This window comes from Gambusia affinis, linkage group LG19, assembly GCF_019740435.1.
Source record: "Gambusia affinis linkage group LG19, SWU_Gaff_1.0, whole genome shotgun sequence".
NCBI lineage: Eukaryota > Metazoa > Chordata > Actinopteri > Cyprinodontiformes > Poeciliidae > Gambusia > Gambusia affinis.
In genome coordinates, this window is record NC_057886.1 from 357,958 (window position 1) to 380,669 (window position 22,712).

General features: G+C 38.3%; 1 protein-coding gene across 1 annotated transcript; it reads right to left on the reverse strand.

The window, feature by feature from the left end:
• Positions 1-141: 141 nt before the first annotated feature.
• Positions 142-20,662, reverse strand: LOC122821443 (transmembrane ascorbate-dependent reductase CYB561). The gene is made up of 6 exons (XM_044099375.1): positions 20,551-20,662; positions 16,220-16,427; positions 7,424-7,522; positions 7,225-7,328; positions 4,438-4,595; positions 142-2,597 (listed from the first exon to the last, which is right to left on the reverse strand). Exons 2-6 carry the CDS (start codon positions 16,422-16,424, stop codon positions 2,405-2,407), a joined length of 759 nt encoding a protein of 252 aa, XP_043955310.1. The 5' UTR covers positions 16,425-16,427; positions 20,551-20,662; the 3' UTR covers positions 142-2,404.
• Positions 20,663-22,712: the final 2,050 nt, after the last annotated feature.

Sequence of the window (22,712 nt, forward strand, 5' to 3'; positions counted from 1 at the left end):
TTATATTGTCAAGTCCCTTTAATGGTATGTCCCAGATAAGCCAATAATGCCTTATATGTGGACATTCTTCACAACACATTTATTCAAATGCATTTTTTTAAAATTTATCATATCCTAAATTGCATCTAAAGAGTCAAGTCATTTCACACACATTTTATTTTACATAGTGAGATTAGGACTTCTTTTTGAACAGTTACAATGTTAAGAGGAACATCAAGATTAACAACATTCAGCAGTGGAGATTTGGCAAGATAAAGTAGGTAAAGTAGGTAAAGCTCATTTGTGTTTAGAATAACCAGCAAGACTCTCTGCCTAATTGTGTTTCATCAGAAAACATATACAGTACAGACCAAACGTTTGGACACACCTTCTAATGGAAGAAGTGTGTTCTTCCAAAAGTTTGGAAGGACACACCTTCTAATTGAATTCAAAGTGTGTCCTTCCAATTAGACGCACCTGATTTGGTGTGTCACCTAATTTGGTGACCCCTCACTGTGGACTCCTGTTGCTGAGTTTCCATTGAAGTATTGGAGTGCTCTCTTGCCTCTGCACCCTGTGAGGTGTAAGATATCATCAAATGTAAATCAACCTAAATATTATTTACTGTTGAAGTTTCCATTCCAGACTGAAGTTTAGATTTTCTGTGATTTTTTTTTTTTTTTTTTTTTGTCTGTTTGTTTAGATTTAGGACACACCTAATTAGACACACCAATTAGGTGTTTCCAAACTTTTGGTATGTACTGTATAACATTTACAAAGCAGTGACCACAGAGCCAAAACTTAATTACAGAGAACTTTTCGTAGAACAGTCAAGTTTAGAGCTTCAAGACAGGAATAACTGTTTCGGTTAAATCTGACTCTAAAAGTCACATGAAGCAGGAAGTTTCAGGTTTCCTTCAATGCTGTTAATGGTTGTTACTTGGCACTCACTCATTTCCATATACTATGTGTTTGAATTTCTGTGACATATATCACATTCAATGGCATGTAGAACTGAAAAGACAACCCTAAGTTTAAAGGTGTCAACATACCCATATAGTGGCTACTGATATTACAAAGTTTTAAAAAGATAAGGTTTTAAACCTGAAAGTGTTTCCATAAAACCATTCCTACAAAGTAGTCATAATAAGTTGGAGCTCCATGTTCAATAGATCTCATGTAGCCATCTTTAAAATACACAAATCTTGAAGTTAGATTTTATAAGACCATGTTGCATATTGTGCATCTATTTGAACAGAAGGAAAAAGCTCTGTGTTTCATGCTCTAACATTTATTTTGTACATCTTAGCTCCAACATAAGGTTGGTTTCAATAAATTGTGTTGATTCTCAGTGAAATTGTTGGAACAAAGGCCAGTGAGAGTCAAACTAATTATATTTTTTTTAACTGAAAAACATCTGATGTTTTTAAGATACCAAGTAAAAGTAAGATACTTATTCTTCCAAGTATCTTACTTATTATAAGTAAGATACTTGGAAGAATGTCTCTTATTCCTCCATATATATTATTCATCACTTCAAACTGGAGATTATGGATTTGTGCTTAGGAAAATATGTGTTTTAGGTTTTCATTAGAGGCTAATTTTGCAGCAAATGAGTGTCTGCCCAGTCTGGGCACAACACTGACAGCATGCAGTTAGGAAGTTCTGAGAATGGTGCCTTGGCTGAACCCCTAATTCTGAATCCCAATATATGAAAATACTCTCATTTATGTTTAATAGCTGTGTGGAGTGTATAAAACATAAAATGAATTTCAAAGCCCCAGTGGCGTACCACCACATATCCTCTTAGAATTTATGAGATGACCGCTCCCCATTGACAGCTAAGCAGGAAATAAAGTTTCTTGTCCTGATTGATTTTCATAATATTCTTATTATTGTGTTTTCTGCTGCTGTTGTCATTACTGAGCGATGTATTTAATCTGTTTATAGTATAACTGCTTTGATAAAGACAGAATCCTGTCATATTTCCTGAGTTGAATCTATATTCAAATCAAGAAAATATTTAAAATTAAACTGTCTTGAATAAAGTACGGATTTGGGGATCTCTTCTAAAACTTTGGAGTAGCCGATTTTGATGAATACAGGGAAATAAATATCTTTTTGAAATTCATCTTTAATACTACTTTCTTTTTAAGCACCGACTGTTGCTATTTTCACAAATGTAGTTTCTGAGATTTCAGTCATTCTGTGTGATGCATTATTCATATTCTGTAGCACAAATACACAATTTTAGATAAAGCTAGGTAGCTGGGAGGAAAGTGAAAATAAATGAGTTTTGTTTTCAGGATAGAGTAAATCATAACTGCTCTCTGTTCATTATTTTATGCTTTGTAAAAATCACAGCTTACACAAACATTGTTTTTTTTATGAGAAAGGTCCAGATGTGTTAGTGTCAGTTGGAGCTTCAGGGTGTTGGTGGCACCCCACCCTCAGTCAGGTTCTTGAAGTGGACAGATAGAGACTCTTCCTCAGGGTTTGGGGGACGTCTGTACTCCTCTCTGGTGATCAGGTAAACTAACAGCACCCCATAAAGCAGCAGCAGAATCCCCAACATGTTGGCCAGCACCCCTTCTGGGGCAAACAGAGAGTATGCATCCCTGTGAACAGAAACAAAAACTATAATATAGTGAAGATGGCATGCAGTAAGTCAGCAACACGCCCTTTTAACTTTTTCACATTTCACATTAAAGCTTTACTTATTTTATGTCACAGACCAACACACAATCATATATTAGTGTGACATGGAAGGTCAGTGATACATTGTTTCAGGGTGAAATATACTCCTCCTGGTGAGAGGGGCCTGGAACACCTCACCACGGAGGCGTCCAGGAGGCATTCTGACCAGATCCCTGAACCACCTCAACTGGCCCCTCTCGACGTGAAGGAGCAGCGGCTCTACTCTGAGTCCCTCCCGTATTGTGAGAACCTTATGTCTAAGGGAGAGCCCAGACACTCGGGGGACGAAACTCATTTTGACCGCTTGTATCCGTGACCTCGTTCTTTTGGTCATGACCCAAATCTCATGACAATAGATAGGGGTGGAAACGTAGATCGACTGGTAAATCAGGAGCTTCAGTTTTTGACTCAGCTGACCCAGTAGGACCACATCATCCACAAAAAGCAGAGATGCGATCCTAAGGCCACCATAATGGATCCCCTCAACACCTTGGCTGCGTATGCAAATTCTGTCCAGAGCGTGAAACGAGAACTTTATCAACAAGTACATAAAATGAAAAGCCACTCTGCCAGAAAAAAGCCGTTACTTTAAAAGAAACATAAAAGACAGATACATTTTTGCAATGCACACAGGAATAAGACTTTTGATTTTGGAGACATGTCCTGTGGTCTGATGAAACTAATATTGAACTGGTTGGCCACAATGACCATCATTATGTTTGGAGGGAAAAGAAGGAGGCTTGACAGCCTCAGAACGCCATCTTGATTGTGAAACATGGTGGTAGCAGCATTATGGAGTGGGGCTGTTATGCTGCACAAAAGACTGGTGCACTTCAATGGTTTTTGGTTTTTAAAAAACCCCAAATACTCGTAAAGTTTAAATAAACTTTTTCCTTTTAAGAAAGTAATAAACATTGCCTTAAAAAATCTCTCTCACACATTACTCTGGTATTTAGGAAATAGAAAAAATTTGATGATCCTAATTGACCTAAAATGAAAAATAAAATGCACATGTGTCATTTTATTTAGCGTATTTAAGCTACTGGTTTCAACTGTCAAAATATATTAATTTTGGTTGCTTAAGGCATATTTTTGAGCACTTTGTTGTAATTTGATATTTGGGTCTCTATAATTACTACATAGAGGGCTGCACAGTGTCACAGTTGGTAGAGCTGTTGCCTTGCAGCAAGAAGGTCCTGGGTTCGATTCCCGGCCCGGGGTCTTTCTGCATGGAGTTTGCATGTTCTCCCTGTGCATGGTGGGTTCTCTCCGGGTTCTCCGGCTTCCTCCCACAGTCCAAAAACATGACTGTCAGGTTAATTGGTCTCTCTAAATTCTCCCTAGGTGTGAGTGTGTGTGTGCATGGTTGTTTGTCTTGTATGTCTTTGTGTTGCCCTGCGACAGACTGGTGACCTGTCCAGGGTGTACCCCGCCTCTCGCCTGGAACGCAGCTGGAGAGGAACCAGCAACCCTCCTGATCCCATTAGGGACGAAGGGTGAACAGAAAATGGATGGATGGATAATTACTACATTATCTTATCTTATTCAAATATTTTTTTTTAAATCTCTTGCTTTTAAATACTGTGTGTTGCACAAATCTTTAACACTTACTCCCTCTGCAGGTTTTACCCGGAGGCGCTCTGGGGTTGTCATGCAATCAAAGGATCTTGATTATTTAAAAAAGAAGCAAACAAACAAAAAAAAACTTCTATAATCAAAGACAGTGCCTACTATTATTGGCACAGACCAACAGAGACTTACGTAATGCTGAACAGGAGTTTCTCTGTGATGCCAAGCAGGCTCGTCCCGATGGCCATTACCAACAGAGTGAGCCCACAGAAGACATGGATAGGCAGGTATGTGGCTCGTAACCATGACGATGCAACAGGAAAAAGGAAAAACAGCAAACCTAACACCCACTGGGATAAACAGACACATAAATAATAAGTATTCTTTTTTTAAGCTGTATTGTATGTAGGCCAGTGCTTGGTAGAACATTCGTGAATATTTTCACATTTTGTGATGATACAACCAAGAAACAAACATTTTTTTCATTGTGAAGTGGAAGGAAAAAAAAAAAAATCTTAAAAATGTGTTGGATTCAAGCACTTTAATAATTTAGGACAATAGCAGCCAGTAATTATGTAGTAGTGTTTTTATTCTAGTTATGAACATAAATACTGGCATCTTTTACCCATTCGTCTCTAAATACATAATATAGAAACATTAATTATATATTACATATAAATCAATAATTATATATGTATAATTATTATATTCATGGTGTACCCCCACTTTCCACCAATTGGCGATGGTGTATTCAGTGTGAAATGGAGAATTAGGTTTTGGAAAATTGCATTTTGCCATGAGATCAGAAAGTTCACTTTTTGTAACAACATACAGCATGTTCCAGATATGGTTCCTAGACGGCTTGCAGCAAATTGAAAACAGAACCCTGTCTGCAGTGTTCCTTTGTTTTCAAGATTTTAATGGCACTGACCACAAATGATGTCACTATTGCTGGATGTTCGGACAAACAAAGTGCAAAAAGAATAGCGACACTGGAAGATGACCCGGGAGATTTGTTTCAATATTCTTTCCAGAAAACTTGCTAAGCCCAGTGATCGGGGACAGAGGCGATCCACCGTGTTTTTGTTAATAAAAGATGTTAAGTAGACAGGAAAAGTAAAAATACTACTGGGTATGTTACATGTTACAGGAAAACATCACCAGTGAAATGCTACCTAACCCACAACTAGTCTTAAAAACAACAAATCAAATATACACTTAAAATGAATATAAATTATTTGCACTTCTGTTTAATGCACATTAGGTCAGCTGCTCCATCAGGCTCCTCAGGTCTTCAGGGGCCAGACCATAGATAAATAAAGGTAACATTTGTTTATTGAGATCATCAATGCTACTAATTTGATTTAATGATTTCAGCATAAATTAAAACATTTTAAATTGTTTAACATTTAAATGTAAGATTTTAAGGAGATGGCAACTTTACTTTATAAAAGTTCAAAGAACAAATTGTTTTGTTACCATAGTAACAATCAATCTGATGCTGTGAGTTTAATCTTTGAGTTTAAACTCTGTTTGTTCACAAAAACAAATTAGTAAACTGCAATTATAACTTATTGTTTTAGGTTGGCCATTTCTCATTCTCCCACGTTTCACTAAAACTAACACAGAAGCTGTTAGAGGTGCTGGTGTTAGTAGCAGCAAGAGGGCCCCCCAAGTCAGATTCTGCTCCAGGCCTCATACAGCCTAGGACCGGCCCTGCATGATGAGTTAAATTCACTGCACTGCGGACTAAGAGTTGCGCATCAAACTCGAGATTTAATTAAATGCTGCTAATGTGATTTTAGTAGCTCTTCCATTTTGTGTCTGTTGAGTTTTTAACAAGCATCACAGAAACTGTTCTGGCTGCTCAAGTTTATGGGACGAGTTTTTCTGATCTTCATGGGCTGTGCGCATTAACTCTGGCTGACTAAGTGTACCAAGCATTTGCTATGGTTTGGTGCATCGTGTAACCGGAAAAAATAATAATAAAAAAATATATAATATGAAACCAGTGTGAAGCGTGACTACTAGGAAAGAGCAGAAGGGCTTGTTCATTAACCACCGGCCAACTGGGACTGCATACATAAACTTTACAGGGACAGAGCCACACGCTGGGCAACGTGTTGAGATGTAAACCCCCCACATAATTCTTTGCCCACAAAGATAAATCATTCTCACCGCTCACTCGACGCGCTCCTCTACAAGTTATTCCTGCGGTTCAGAGCTGCACAACCAGAGCTAACGCAGTGGGTTTTAAACTTTCACCTTGATGTGAAGTTCGCCAAAGAAAAATAATTCCACACAGGGGGTTGATGTAAATATCCAGACAGGACAGCCTGTGTCCAGGATGAGTGCTGCTGCTGCCTCAGTGCGGATCCTTTGAGAGAGGCAATGTGCAGAGGCGTCAGATATGTGATTGGTTTGTTCTCCCAGCTTTAAATGCATAAATTATAAATTTATCTTTTAGGAGTAAATTTGCTCTGGCAGTGAAACGCTCAGAGTCACAGAGATGCTTGCCTCCAGATTAATGCAAGCAAAAGTATTAAAGAGTTAAAGAGGCAGCTAGTAAAGAATGGCGGGGCACCAGGCTTGTAATACACTGGGGGAATCCCTGCTTTCATACAGTGTGGAGCAATTTAAACAATGGTTGAAATGCAGAGGACTCAGAGTGTGTGGAAAGAAAGAACTAATTGCCAAGTTCCTCCTTGGCAATCAGTGTTCTAAATGTTTGATGTCATTTGTGATCAGTGTCATTGGACAACTACAAAAAGAAATCAGTTGTACACTATTTTAATTGGTGGTGTAAGACTGCAGGGGGTTTGATAGATGTACTAATAAATTGAAAAGTTTGGCATGTAATTCTAATACCATGAATCATGATTATACATTTATGTTTGTCAGAGTACACATTTTCAGAGTCAAAAGCAATGAAATATTTTTTGCAAGGCACTGAAAGCATGTGAGTGTGTGCATTTCTACCTGTAAGCAGAAGAAGACTAGGGTGGCCATGCCACACCAGCTGTGAAGAGAGTACATGTCTGGGATCTTGGCTGCTCTGTGAAAGTCAAACACAGCTACAACCCCTGCACACACACAATATTTTACAGGACAGCTTCATGACAGGAAGTAATGATTTTGCCCTACAATGTTAAAGTTTATTGAATCAACTTTCTCTTACCTACGATGCTGATGATGAGGGCGAGCAGGTGAATAAAGCCATGAAGCAGCTTCACATGTTTTTTTGCTTCATTACAAAAAACTCTGTAAACTAAAATGGCTAAAAAGAGAGAAACAGGTCTTCATCAGGTGTGAATAACATTAATAGTTCAAATTTATCATAGCTGCTAATGGATATAAATGCTTGTATTTCTTTACTGGTTATGGAAGTAACAAATACCCTTTGTTTTGCAGGTTCAACATTTTAATCTACCTTTTTAGAAAAAAAATCTAAAAAGATGAAAAAGGTAGTTAATTACAAAGTAATTAATTAAAAATTAATGTTTGTAATTGCTGCATAATTTTCATTAATCTTTGAGTTTCTGCAATTTTCCCAAAGAAGTTTAAAATTATGACCTGAACCAAACCTTGGATGATACTGACCCATCCCATCACCCCCATTAACGTGAAGGTTGTGTCTGATAGAAATAAGTCTCCATGGAGAAATGACCAAACAGATCTACAAGACAACTTGCTGTAGGGCCCAACGTAAATGGCATAAAACTCAACTTCATGTTTATTATGAAATCTATAAAGAAACTGCATAGCTATCACTCAACACTAAACCATGCAAGGGAAATGTTTTTTTGCAGAAATCATAAACAAAAACTAACAATGCTCGAGCTTGATTTGCAACAGTTGACAGGTTCACAAACCCTCCAGTGACTGACCTGCAATTAAACGAGGCCTGCAATGAATTTGCCAATTGTACTTTGCAGAAAAAATAAGAAAAACAGAGAATTAATCTGACAATCAACACTAAATCCAGTACCAATGCTATGACCAGATATAATAAAGCAGAAAAAATAACTTTATTTCAACTACTTAGCTGTAAAAGCCTAGAAGAAATTATAAATCAATTAAGCTCAAGTTACTGCTGTCTTGATATCCTATCTACAACCTTTCTTAAGAAAGTTCTGCCTGTCATCGCAAATGATATAATCCAAATAGTGAACTCATTCCTCTCATTGGGTGTTTTCCCTCAGGCTTTAAAACAGTAGTTATCAAACCACTGATAGAAAAAAAACAACAATCTGAACAAATTACTACTACAAAATTACAAGCCGGTTTCCAACCTCCTATTCATCATTAAAATGATCAAAAATGCTGTTTCAACAGTTAAATAGCTTCCCACTTTGACGTGTTTCAGCCTGGTTTCCATGGTTACCACAGTACTGAGACTGGCCTGGTCAAGTGTTCAATGACATCCATATAAACACAGACTGTGGAAGAACCACAGTTCTAGTTCTGTTAAACCTCAGTATTGACCATGACATATTAATGAAGTGACTGGAGAGTTGGGTTGGACTCTGCAGTCCAGAACTCAACTGGTTTGAATCTTACTTATAGAAAATGGATTTCTTTATTTAAGTAGGAAACACCTCATCAAAGCAAGGACAAGTTACATGAAGGGAACCCCAAGGCTCAATCCTAAGATTAGTTACTATAACTATGCAGCATGTAATCAGCATCACATTATGATGTCACCATGTGACTCTGAACCTTCCAGGTACTGAACAGTTACTTAAAATAGATGAATGTGTGGATGTGAAATAACTGTCTCCAGCTGAACAGAAACAAAACTGACATTAATATTTTGGGAATGAAAGAGGAATGATCTAGAGTCATATATCTAGAGTCAATTCAGTTACTACAGCTGGAAACTAGAGCTCAGGCTCAAATCTGAGATGAACATTCAGAGCCACATAAAGACAGTTACAAAGGTGACCTTCTATCATCTGAAAAACATTTGTAGGGTTAAAACACTAATGTTCCAGCAAGAACCAGACGAACCCATCCATGCGTTTATCTGTAGTTGCATCACTTACTGCAATGTGTTCACAGTTCTGCCTAAACAGCTCTAGATCTAGACTAAGAACCCACCTGTTTAGAGTTGCATTTGAAACATTATACATGAAACATTAACCAATATTTTTTATATTTAAGGATGACACTTGACAAAATGTAATTCTTCAATTGTTGATGACTTTGTATTTTTATGTTTCTGTGATGTAAAGCCCCTTCTACTGCCTTGTTGCTGAAATGTACTGTGCAAATAAACTTGATTGTGTTTACAGCATGATAAATTATGATGTCATTAGGCAACAGTGATAAACCAAACATACATCGCGTTATGCCTGGATTATTGGAAAAAGGTTCTAGATTGAAGTTACTCATTGCAGTGACCTTGGGCTGAACTGGGTGGAAGACTATTCCCTTGGATGAGACACAACCTCACATATGGGTTGTAAAGGGATTGCTCATTGCTCATTGCAGCACAAATGACCTCATCTTCAAAGGAATGCTCAGAGCATTCAGAGCTCCAATCTAAAAACGTCATGTAAGGAATTAGGGAAAATTCTGAACCAATAGTTTGAGGCTCATCATGTATGGAAAACCAAACATCCCCCAATTCAAGAAATCAAAATGTCCCAATGTTCATATCTATAAATGTGAAGGTTTTACTCAAACTTGAGGTGCATACATGTATTTATATTAACCCTGATGAAATGATTTATTTTTTTATTCAACTTATTTTGCATTTCAATAATTTTTTGACCTCATGGCTGTATGTAGAAGATATCCACTTATTTTTATCTCCACCGTGCCAATTTAAATCTATGCTAGCATAGTTAGCCCTTCTGAGCTACTTTGATTTTTAAAGCAGTCTGCAGCTGAGTTGCTGTGGAGATGAACAAGTCAGACATCAGGGTTTATTTAGTGATACAAGGCAGCCATTTAGATGATATCATAATGTACTTCACAACACTTATTTTAATCAGCAACCATCTCTCTTTGTGTGGTTGCTGGTTGAGACTGTAATTATTACAAAGAGCAACACTGAACCCCATCAGGTAAAACACTGGCAGCTTTTGCCTCCTGATGACAGCCCTGCTGCCAAGTACACAAAACAAACACCTCTCAGAATACCAAAGTCATAATGTTTTCAGTTTTGCAGGAGAGACTTGGGTAAAATGAAAAATTTTTCATATTTAGAATTAAGGCAAACTTAGTTTGGTCGCTAACTTACATGTATTTCAGAATGTTGTGCATTCTTTCCAACAATCAGAATATGTGTAAACATCACTGTTTCGATATTATAGCACTATAGCATTCAGAATCATAGTTTCTTTCTTAATGTTTGGAGAGTGGCATTTGAAAATGCTACATACCATTTCTGAGTCCTTTTGTATACTTTTTGCATTCTTTGTTTCTCTAACTTCCTTGGTGGCTGTTTCCAGGACATCTGTGGTGGCTCTTGTTAGAAAAAATTATCTAGGTTCATTTACTTATAAAAACATTACCTTTTAAATAAACTCATATTATTATTTTGTGTGTTGTTTGTTTGACTTCTTTCTTTTGTGGTACATCAGTAACTGTTTTTAGGATGTTTGCCTGGAGGCTAGAAACATTGACACATTCCTGTGTCTTCAGCTGCTGGTCACTGGCTGATTGTTTTATTAGCTTCCTGTGAAACTGATTGGTAACGGTCAGCCTCGTGTCCTTGTAAGGGCATGTCCACAGAAGGTTCCGGATCATCCTGTAGTAAAGGTCTTTTGATCCATTGTGTGAAAAAGCCAACCTCCTTCTTTGTAGTCATAATAAAAGGCAGTTGGGGACTGAGAGCAGACGGAGTTGACCACAGACAGTGTTTGACGGCGGTTCTCCGCGTCTGGCTCAGCTTCCCTTTTCTGCAGAAAAGCAATTTGTGTTTTTGGTTGATTCCTTGCAGGTTAGGAACTAAAATAGACCCAACAGCTCTCCTACCTGTTTAGTGCTTATATACATGACACATTATGTCCACTCTGTAATAATGTACATTCAGAATGTTGATTTAATATTTAAGATATGTATGCTACATCCAAAATACAAGTAGTAGGTATATGCAACCAATTTGACAAGTGAGATTAAATCCCCCATCTTACCTCAAATGATACGATTTTAACTTAAGTTTATGACCTCATGTTTTAACTCATACACATAACAATTGGTATATGAAACAAATAAATAAAATTAAAAAACTTATTATGGCGTAAGCACAATTCTGATGATGAAACTTATGATAGAGTAAATTCACTTTCAAAAGTGAAAAATGATTTTTAATTTTAAGAAATAATCTCTTTACTCACGAGGTTCTTACCTTCAGAAAGGTCTTTAAATTATGCCTTACTCCTAATTATTTGGCTACATGAGCAATATTTTTTTTTTTACCATTTCCTAGACACAATGGGTAACTCAATGTACCCTTTGGCTGAACTTGCCCCAGTTGTCCCTAAGTCACTCATCTGTTCACTACAGCAATTCATTAAGGGTTCAAAAGCAGTCTCTAATTCTTTTAATGATAATGTGACTAGATGATTCAGTTATCATGAACACAGTGAAATCAATTAATACTTAATGTGTTGATTGGTGAATAAATAGTACTTTAATATGTCCCTGACATAATAAAACCACTTTAAAAAGATGAACTGCAGTGATTTTATTCTCTGGAATTTATAGTCGTCTGTGAGAAATATTTATTATTAAAAACTTTTGTGTACAATGTATTGCAGAGTGTTGCAGTTTTTGTCTGTAGTAAGTGGGTCAAACACAGGCATCGTGTTGTGACATAATGAGGGTAAGTCAAACCATAAACAAGTAAACTGAGTATAAAAAAAAACAAAGGAAGTTGTAAGCGATTTCAGTAAAGATTTGATCAAATTATTTGCAGTTTTGGAGCGATGAGGAAGAGGGGTCTGGTTCTACTGAAGGACTGTAACCATATTTATTGAGTCATATCGTTCAGGAAGCAATAATGACTTCAATGTTTCTGGGGCGAAATGTCCAACAGTGAAGGCTCTGTCGCCTCCAAATCACTGAATCGTAATAAACTGCAATGTCATGGAGAATGTATTATTACATGGCATGGAGGAGAACCAAGGAACAGATGGGAGTAGACAAGAGGATCCGGCGAGTGGTGACTGAAAATGAGAAGCCTAGAAATTGAGGAGGTTGAACGCTAAACAAAAGACCTAGACCAGGGCACAGCAACCTGGCACAGGGGACGAGAGAGACTACACAGGGGATCAGGAAATAATTCTAACACTAAATAATAACTAGACTAAAGAAACCTAATAAAACTAAAGTAACAAAGAATAACTAAGAAATAAACAAAACTAAAAGCACTAAGACTAAAGGAAGACAGGAACAAGACTGATTTAAGAAGATTAACAGAGAAATAAATAAACCCATAATAAAGTCAAACAACCCCAGATATTAAAACTCAGTTCAAAGTGTTAAATATTGGTACACCTTAATTAACCATATGCAATATAAAGTTGATAAAAATATATACATAAGTTGTAATTTAAATATGACTTAATATACAATAAACATATCTTATAAATAAATAAATAAATAAAATAATAAGAATGCACTTGGAAATATATTGATCTATAAATAAATCTAAAAATAAATTAGTCCAGAGAAGAATTTGATAAAGGAATGTCAGAGTTGGGCATTGTATTACCTAATTGCTACAGGCAGAGATGATTTTAGTAAACTGAGTTTACTAAAATGTGCCACATTTTCTAAAATTATTTTTCTTAACAGAGGCTGAAGGTGCTTCGACACACCAAAAGTGGATGAAACTTCATCCACTTTTCAAAGTGAAAATGCTTTTGTGTTCACAGATTGAAAGCACTTTAATAATTAATAATGCTCTCTTTTCTTGCTTTCAATTAAATGCACTGAAAATGTCATTTCTGCTGCACTCTTGCAGTTCAACATGCTCTGATGTTGTGTGGTTAATGGTGATGTTAAGGTGACTCTGCACATCAACCTGAAAATTTGAGGAGTCATCACAAAAACAGAAGTTTGCAAAATATATTGGTGTTATAGCCACAGAATTTGTTGCATTTCAGAGCAAACAACAACTATGTTATTAAATAAATCAACGATGCATCTGTACGAGTAGGTTTGTCTAAGTTTATTTAGTGGCAACGTTTTTGTGAAAATTGTATGCAACAAGAGATCTACTTCCAGAAGCTTGAACATTTTCCTTTCCTTACAGTATGTCCACTTTTTGTCAGAAGTCAATAGATCGGACGTTGACTTCTGACAAAAAGGAAGGAAAGATTGTGAGTAGAATAGTATACGTACTTTCCAGTGTAACTACATTAGCTCCAATTTCTGTTTAATGTCTGGGTGAGGAAGCCACAGGGGCTTTACTACACACATCAGCCTCCCCATTACAGTCACCATCTAACGTCTAACTGACCTTTTCCTTTATTGACATAATGCAATTCAGGACTGCACCAGTTGGTCTAATGTGGTTATTCTCATTTGTGAAACTACCAAGGGCTACAGACACCAAACGATTGAGCAGGATAATTCATATTGTTTTGTAGTCTGAGTAAAAAGGCATTAACAGGATCTGCTGCAGTGTGCGCCCTGCAGGGTCGACAAAATCTGTTATTCTCTTAGAAGTCTCAAATCATTTGTGGATTTTGGAGAGATCTCAACTTATGAAAAAGTTTGGAAAAACAAACATTAAAAGTTCATAAACTAGTTCATAAACTCAGACAAGAAGAAAAGAATTTTTACCATAACTGGTTCAAATATTGTATGAGGCCAGCCTTCCTGTTACACAGATATTGCATTTTACTGAAGGATGAGATTAATGACAATTGCCAGTTGAGCTACAATATAGTTGCTGATAAACAGTAAATAAAATCTTTGAAATGGGGTAACTACCAACTATGTCGAGAGAAAGTATCATATTGAAGTTCATTCAGGATGGGCAGGGAGCCTGATACAGCTCATTCTGTCTGATCTTATCTACTTCTTAGGACATTTTCTTGAACATAGGGCTATGATTAATGTGAAAAATTATCTTGTTTCTATTACGTTTGAAAACTGTTTACTAATAGTCAGATGTTGGTTTGGTCCTGGGGACTGCTCTGGAAGCTCTGGAGATTGTACCAAGAACTCAATAACATCACTGATAACCCTGAGCACCTTCTACAGACTGACAACAATGTCTTCAGGGGCTAATGAATAATTTTTGAATTGAAATTAATTGAATAAGTGCTACAGTGTAAAAAAAAAAAAAAAAACTAATTTAGCCAGTCTGCTGTATTTATGCTACAGGATTGTCTTCAGGATGTACAGGCATTGTTAAGAGTAGATCTTCTTAACCTAAATATGGAAAAAACTGGGATTTTAGTGTTGGTCCCCTGTCTTCTTTTTGTTGTCCATTCATAAAAAATCTGGGTGTGATTGTTGATCCGATGTTTAAATGTATTAAGCATATTAGTGCTGTTATCAAAGCCACTTTCTATCAGCTGAGGACCCTTGATAAGAGAAAAACTTATCTTCCTCTGCCTGATTTTGAGAGAACTATCCACACATTTATTACATCACATTTGGATTATTGTAATTCTTTGTACTTAGGGTTGGAGCAGAGCTTCCTGCAGTGACAGCAGAGCATACAAAATGCTGCAGCTCCTCTACTGACCAAAACAAGGAGGCGTGAATCCATTACCCCAGTTCTGTGCACCTTCATTGGCTCCTTGTTCCTTTTAGGATCAAATTTAAGGTTTTTTTGATTGTTTTTAAGTGTTTAAACTCCATGGGGCCTTCTTACATAAGTGAGCTCTTGCAGCCCTACTGCCCACCCAGAGGCCTAAGGTCAACAAACCAGATTTTATTGGCAGTCCCTAAAGCTAGGCTAAAAACTAGAGGGGACAGAGCCTTCTCTGTTAAGCTTTCTCAGTAAGTTGCTCAGTCTAAGTTCAGACTGAAGACTCATCTATTCTCCCTGACCTTGAACACCACTTAAAGAGAAAAAGGAAAAGGAGGGATGTTGTGTGCTGTGAAGCACGCTGGTTGGCTGAGGCAGTTGTAAATGTGCTACATAAATAAACTTTGACTTTGACTAATTTTCTGGGTTCCAAATAAGATCACTTAGTCAAGAGGAACAACTAGTGAGGTCAGAAATCTATGTGGGAAATTTTATCTTATGTGGTTCCTCACCATCCTTTAGGGTCCAGTATAATTTTACACACAGTCCAAAATATGTATTGATGTTCTTATCTGACCAGAGCAAATTCTTCTACCTATTTGCTGTGCCGTGTACGTGGTGTGTGGTAGACTACAAAAATAACTTCTTTTGACTTTCTTCCTGCCACAATTTCATAGAGATCCGATTTATAGAGTGTACAGCTAATAGTTGTCCATTTGACATATTCTACCACCAGTCAGAGCATCACAGAACAAGCCAATAATTTTTTTTCAATAAAATTCTGACTCACTCGATCAGTTTGGGATTGACAGGCATCTGGTTTTTGTTTTTCTAATTCAACAGGTCAGCAGCCTGAGGCTAAACAGACATTAGCGACTGTAACCACAGCAACACACCCAATCATACTCTGAGGAGCTTCTCCCTCATATACTCAGTTACTATTCAAAGTGAGGTGTAACCATGACCACTGACTGATTTAAAGAAAGCAGTCTTTCTTGCAAGGATAGCCTATAGTTGGACTGTTGAATCATGCTGAATTAACCCTTTAACTGCCATGTGTCCGATTGATCCATTGACCTGCATGTGACAGTATTTGGGGTGACAGTTAAAGGGTTAATAACATGTAGAGAGACAATTCACTGGCCTCAATCACTTAAAATGTTCTTAGTATTCTTCTAATGCAATCAAATGAGGGCATGTTGAAAGAGATGTATTTTGTGTGGACTAAAATAAAACATGTGTGGGTTTTCTCACCATCGCCATGCAGGAAAATCAGGCCCAGTACCATGCAAAGAGGGTGCAGGTTGAACTCATGAGCTGAACCATCCCAGGCAAAACCTCCTCGGTAGTGACCCATCCACACCCCAGTCAGAACCACGGACACAAGGCCGAGCACCTGCGACGCTCCCACCAGCCCCGCAAACACAGAGCCACCATGGCGAGGGCTTAAATCATCCATAGTCTGAGAGCCAGAAACAGATACACAGAATTTATTTACATCCAGACATTGACGCAGACATTGATAAACACACAACTTGAACAAAACAATGGAATGAAACCTGACATCAGAGACACTACAGTGAAGAATATGAAGTAAAAGAGAAGTACATAGTGTTTTCAAAGAGTTTTGATTGCTGGAAACATGAATATCCCGGGCGGGGCCTAAAGACAAACGATGTCAGATGTGTCCCTCTTGGTTAGCTCTGACTAAAGCAGATGACTAGCTTCTTCAAGCTAAGATCTGTCCCTTCTTATAGATGCTTCACTGCTGCATCTCCAGTGCAGTCTGTTGTCCAGATGCACATCGAGGTATTCATCATCTCCGATTCTTCTCCTATGATAGACATAGTGTTTGATTTAACCTTATTTTTCCTGAAATCTAAAACCATCTCCTTTTATTTGTTCACATTTAAGATGAGATGATTGTTTCCTCACCATACCACAAAGTGGTCACTAGACTCTGTACTCAGCTTCTTATCCATCTCTGACAGTGCTGGTTTCTAATATGGCTGACATGGGCAATGGCCCCCGCTCCCTGTGGTCAAATCCCCCCAATCCCTGGTTCTTACAACCAGAGGATCTGAATGTAAACAGTACCAAATTGTAGTACACCCAAAATAATTGTGTGATCACCTTTTTTTGTGTAGCAAAATTGCAATATTTTTTGACTATTTCTGATAGATTTTACACCTTATTTTAAATGCTTGGAGGAAAGGACTGAGAAACGCACCCCTCACATCAGAAACAAACTGGATGACAAATGCTACACATTGTGTTCATTGCTGTTGTGCTTTTTCTTTATTTTTGCAGGTTAGTGATCAACCAAACACTCAAAATATAGTTAAACTGTGCAGATGTAAGAAAAAGAGTCATAATCTCATTTATAAGCAGGTTTTTTATGCTAAAAAGAGTTTGTTCCACTCTGCTGCTTTCAGCTGGAGCCTCTTCCATGCTTATATCTCTCCAGTGCGAAATCTCGGCATAAAACAGATGATTTGGAACTACTACTGATTGGAAATTGTTATGTTCGGAGCTGTTACATTTTGATTATCTCTGAGACTTGACTCCTAGACTTCACCCGGGAATACTTGATGCCAGCTTGCAACTGACAGGTCGTACTCTGCTCTGCTGGGACTGGACTCCAGATCCTGGTAAAATTGGAGAGGGTAGACTCTGTGGCCATGTCTCAATTCATGGGCTGCATCCCTCAAAGGCCAGATTTGTAGGCTGCTTACACCAAGGCCTGTCCGAATTCAAATGATTTGAAGGATGGCTCTGGTGTATCCTTCATGGCCCAACACATCCCATGATTTATTGCAGGTCCAAACCGGACATTCAGGCAAAGCGGTAATGGCGGTCAAGAGTGGCAAATTATTTTGTTATATTACACTTTAAGTGACGCAACTTGATTTTTTTTTTTTTTTTTTACAATGTTTAGGCAAGAATGGGCTGCACAGTGTCACAGTTGGTAGAGCTGTTGACTTGCAGCAAGAAGGTCCTGGGTTCGATTCCCGGCCCGGGGTCTTTCTGCATGGAGTTTGCATGTTCTCCCTGTGCATGGTGGGTTCTCTCCGGGTTCTCCGGCTTCCTCCCACAGTCCAAAAACATGACTGTCAGGTTAATTGGACTCTCTAAATTCTCTCTAGGTGTGAGTGTGTGTGTGAGTGGTTGTGTGTCTCTGTGTTGCCCTGCGACAGTCTGGTGACCTGTCCAGGGCGACCCCGCCTCTCGCCCAGAACGCAGCTGGAGAGGAACCAGCAACCCTCCCGACCCCATTAGGGACGAAGGGTGAACAGAAAATGGATGTATGGATGTATGGATGGATGGATGGATGGATGGATGGATGGATGGATGGATGGATGGATGGATGGATGGATGGATGGATGGGTGGATGGTTTTAGGCAAGAATGTATCTGTGTAAATCTAAAGTATTTGCTCAGTTCATCAATATGTCACTTACCATATTTTCCAGACTATAGAGAGCACCTTACTATAAGCTGCACCTACAAGGTTTTTGAGAAAATCAGGAAAGGTACGGTACATATATAACCCACACCAGGCTATAAGTCGCTGATATCTCCACCATTGTTGTAGCTCTCTCCACTCAGCATTGAACATGGAGCAGCAGCATAGCTATGTCCGGATGCTTTTTGTAGACTACAATTGAGCCTTTGACACAATAATTCCGGAAAGACTCCTCTGAAAACTGGTCACTCTCGGCATTCATCCTTTCACATGTGTGTGGACAAAGAACTTCCTCACCAACCAACCCCAGACTGCCATCATCTCTCCTCTACCAGCACACTGAGCATCGGCTCCCCACAGGGCTGTTTGCTGAGCTCCCTCCTGTATTGTCTGTATTCCCAAGACTACAGCCCGGCCCACAACAACAATCGCATCATCAAGTTTGCTGATGACTCCGCAGTGGTTGGACTCATCTCACAGAAAGTAGGTCCTGAAGCTGGCAGCCTGGTTCAGAGAACAACCTCACTCTGGACACCAGGAAAGCCAAGGTCATCATGCACTTCAGCAAGCTCACCATTAATCTAGAGAAGATCAGGGAGGATGCTAAGAATGTGGAGAGGGTCCACACCTTCAGGTTTCTTGACGTCCTCATTTCTGCTGACGTCTTCTGGACAGACATCACAGTAGATTCAGCAGCTACACTTCCTGAGAGTACTAAGGAAGCACAAACTAAATTCCAAGCTTCTATTGATCTTCTACCACTCATCCATGCACCTGATGTATGTACTGCATCACAGTATTGAATGGCAGCTGTACTGTTATAAACAGTGTGAGGCTGCAGAGGGTCATGAAGACAGCTCAGAGGATTGTTGGCTGTCCTCTCTGATTTATCACCTCCTGCTGCCTCAGCAAAGCCAAGTCCATCACCAAGGACAGAACCCACTCTGGCTTCCTCTTCTTGACCTGTCGCCCTCAGGGAGGCGCTACAGATGCATCAATATCAAAACAAAAAGACTCAAAAAAGCAATTAACATCCTGAATGCCTACATAACTAATTATATGATGGCTATCTGTGTATGTGTGTATATATAAATTTAACAGTTTCAATACTGTAAATATCATCATATTTATGTTTATCTTGTTTAGATTTCCCTACATTGCACTGTTTTGGAGCTGGCTTTAAATCTCATTGAACATATGCACAATGACAAACAATAAATTCTAATTCTAATTCCTCGTTAATGCAAATAACATGGCCATTAGAGTGACCCAACTTTCAAAACATACTTTTAGAACAAATACAGTCCTATGTTACACATTAGTTACTTAATATAAAAGACAACACTAAAGCTATTGTATTAAAAATAACACAAAAGTACTCACCAGAGTAGATATAAGATAGGTGCAAATTGTTGAGAGAATACCCACATGCAAAAAGTCAGAATTCTGAGAAAAACGTCAGAATTATTTTTGCCCAGTCGTTCTAATCCTCTTCCATATCTTTGAGTGTCCAGAAAAGTGCTGGACACTCAAAGTGCCATTTAATTTAATTTCATAATCACTAGAGAGTTATTCTTCATCAATTAAATTGTGTTTTCGTTATCAGCACCACTGGATTGTCGATTTACTTTTTAAATTGTCAGGCGGTATATTTGATATTTTATTTAAAAAATAATTTCAAAGCAACATAAATTTGGGTTATTAGCAAAAGTCAAACGCAGAGAATCAACATGTTTTCTACCAACTGAAGAGATCGAAAATACATAACAGGAAGTGTCAGCTGACAGAGTTACATGAAGCCGTGAAATAATAATCTATTATGACTTGTGTTATGGAGATTAAAAATCCATTAGTAAAGACACGGCAAACAGTCTAGTATTCTAGAGCTACTAGACTGTAGTAGACCAGAAGCAGCACCAAAATAAACGTTACTGAGGGAAATGGCATCAACATACATGATACTGTTGCGCCAATGAAGTGCGCTTTCACCTGTTATCTGTGATCAGCAGAGTGTCTTATATTTATATTTAGTATTACATCAATCGCTTCCACCAAAACCCATAATTAAATGCCAAATAAAGAAGCACTGTATAGTTTGACTTAAGAACGACGAGACTTACTCCGCTTTGATACGTTAAGGAAGTCAAATCCTGACTTCAGGTCCTCCTTCCTCCTCCTCTCTTTCTCTCAGTGAGCGAAGAAGTGGGAGCGTCTGTGTGATCTATAGGCGTGACACGGACTCAAACCACGTGACCACAGTACAAAATTAATGCTAAGGGAAATGATAGTGACATCCTTTTTCTATACCTCTCAGTTGCAAAGTACGTGTCAATTACCAAAATAATAATATTGACAAATTCACAGACGAAATAATAAGTCAAACGTCATCACTACGTCAAGAGGTTGACTGAAACGTCAGGACGAGAGGGGGAAAAGCGGGAGGAGGGGGGGTTATTGATGCCTCACATCCTGGGTGCAGAGAGGTTTGTTGCCCTGGCAATAAAGAGTACCGGGGATGTTAGCGAGAGTGGAGAGAGAGAGAGAGAAGAACAAACAGTGCTTAATCATAATATACTTAAGCACTTGTATTGGTTCCAGCAGTAGCCATTTTTGAACGAATGTAGTCTTGGGTTAACCCGTCCATCTGGGTCCCCCACAGCCCAACTGTTAAACCCTAAGTTATTCAAACCTAAGGCAGATCTACAATAAATTATTCACATTCAATGAAGAAGCTCAATTCTCTGAAAGAAAATTAAGCAGGCATCTCTCAAAAGATAACATAACAATGAATTATAGAAACAGGCTTTTGAACCTTAAAACAAAAAGCACTTTAGCTAAATCACAACATTTTTAATAATTTTTTTATTAGTGATAATTAAGATTTTCATTCTTAAATATTAATGTGAATAATACCAACAACATAATACCAATACTGTAGTTGAACTAGCATTTTTTTTTTTACGTATATTACACTATATTGCCAAAATTTGGCAATATATTTCAATGTGACGTTGTTCAACCCTTTGCAGCTAGAACAGCTTTAACACTTCTGGGAAGATTGTTCACAAGGTTTAGGAGTGCGTTGATGTGGATTTCTGACGATTTTTCTTGAAGCTTATTTGTGAGGTCACATAACTGTTGGAATGAGAAGGCCTGGCTCTGAGTCTCCGCTCCAATTTATCCCAAAGGCGTTCTAGTGGGTTGAGGTCAGGATTCTGTGCAGGCCAGTAAAGTTCAACCACACCTCTGCCATCCATGTCTTTATGGACCTTGTTTTGTGCTGGTGCTGGAAGGGGCCAGCTCCAAACTGTTCCCACAAAGTTGGAAGCATGGAATTGTTCAAGATTTCTTATTATGCTGAAACATTCAGAGTTCCTTTCACTGGCGCCAAGCCAAGCTCCTGAAAAACAACCCCACATAAGGAAATTTCACCACTGGATTTCTTCCACATCCTATCAGAGTTCCTCGCTGGAATTCACTGAGCTCCTCAGAGCGACCCATTGTTTCACAAATGTTTATAAAAACAGTCTGCATCCCTAGGTGCTTAATTTTATACATCTGTGGCCATGGAAGTCATTGAAACACCCGATTCTGATCATTCAAATACTTTCATGAACAATCAGGAACAGGTTGGTTTTTAGTGGAGTTTGCATCCATAAAAGTTTTACCAGTTACACTCCTATGGAACAAAATACTTATTGCTATTTTTATTCCCACTCAAGCTCACAATCACACAGTTTAAAATGATGTAAACAACCTTTCAAAGGGCTTCCGGCACCAGGATCTGCACACCTCTTTCATGGAATTTCGAGCAGGGACTCCGCCGTCCCTCACGGATTTTTGTGCAATTCTATGGTTAATCACAATAACCTTCAGTCATTCGCTTCCAACAAGAGGCTCCGTAAACCTCTTTCACGGAATTTCGCTCTGGGACTCCGCCATCCCTCACAGATTTTTGTGCAATTGCAACATAGAATCAACAATCAAAACATGACAATAAGTCAAGTTCCATCATTAAATTTGCAATTGACTACATTTCAAATGCAATCCTAAACTGATGGGTTTTTAGTCGATATTTAAAGGGAGTCAGTGTTTCAGCTGTTTTACAATTTTCTAGAAGTTTGTTCCAAATGTGTGGTGCATAGATGCTGAATGCTGCTTCTCCTGATTTGGTTCTGGTTCTGGGGATGGTATTTGCTCTGTCTCTCTCTGCTCTCAGCTCCCACACCCTGAGCTGTTGGCTGTAGCAATCAGCCCCTTCCTCCCGTTTCTAATCCTTTAA

Coding starts and splice junctions, on each gene's coding strand:
- LOC122821443 (XM_044099375.1), bottom strand. CDS start 16,424: ATGGATGATTTAAGCCCTCGCCATGGTGGCTCTGTGTTTGCGGGGCTG. Junction 7,523..16,219: donor GATTTTCCTGCATGGCGATG/GTGAGAAAACCC, acceptor CTCTCTTTTTAG/CCATTTTAGTTTACAGAGTT. Junction 4,596..7,224: donor TAGTCTTCTTCTGCTTACAG/GTAGAAATGCAC, acceptor TGTTTATCCCAG/TGGGTGTTAGGTTTGCTGTT.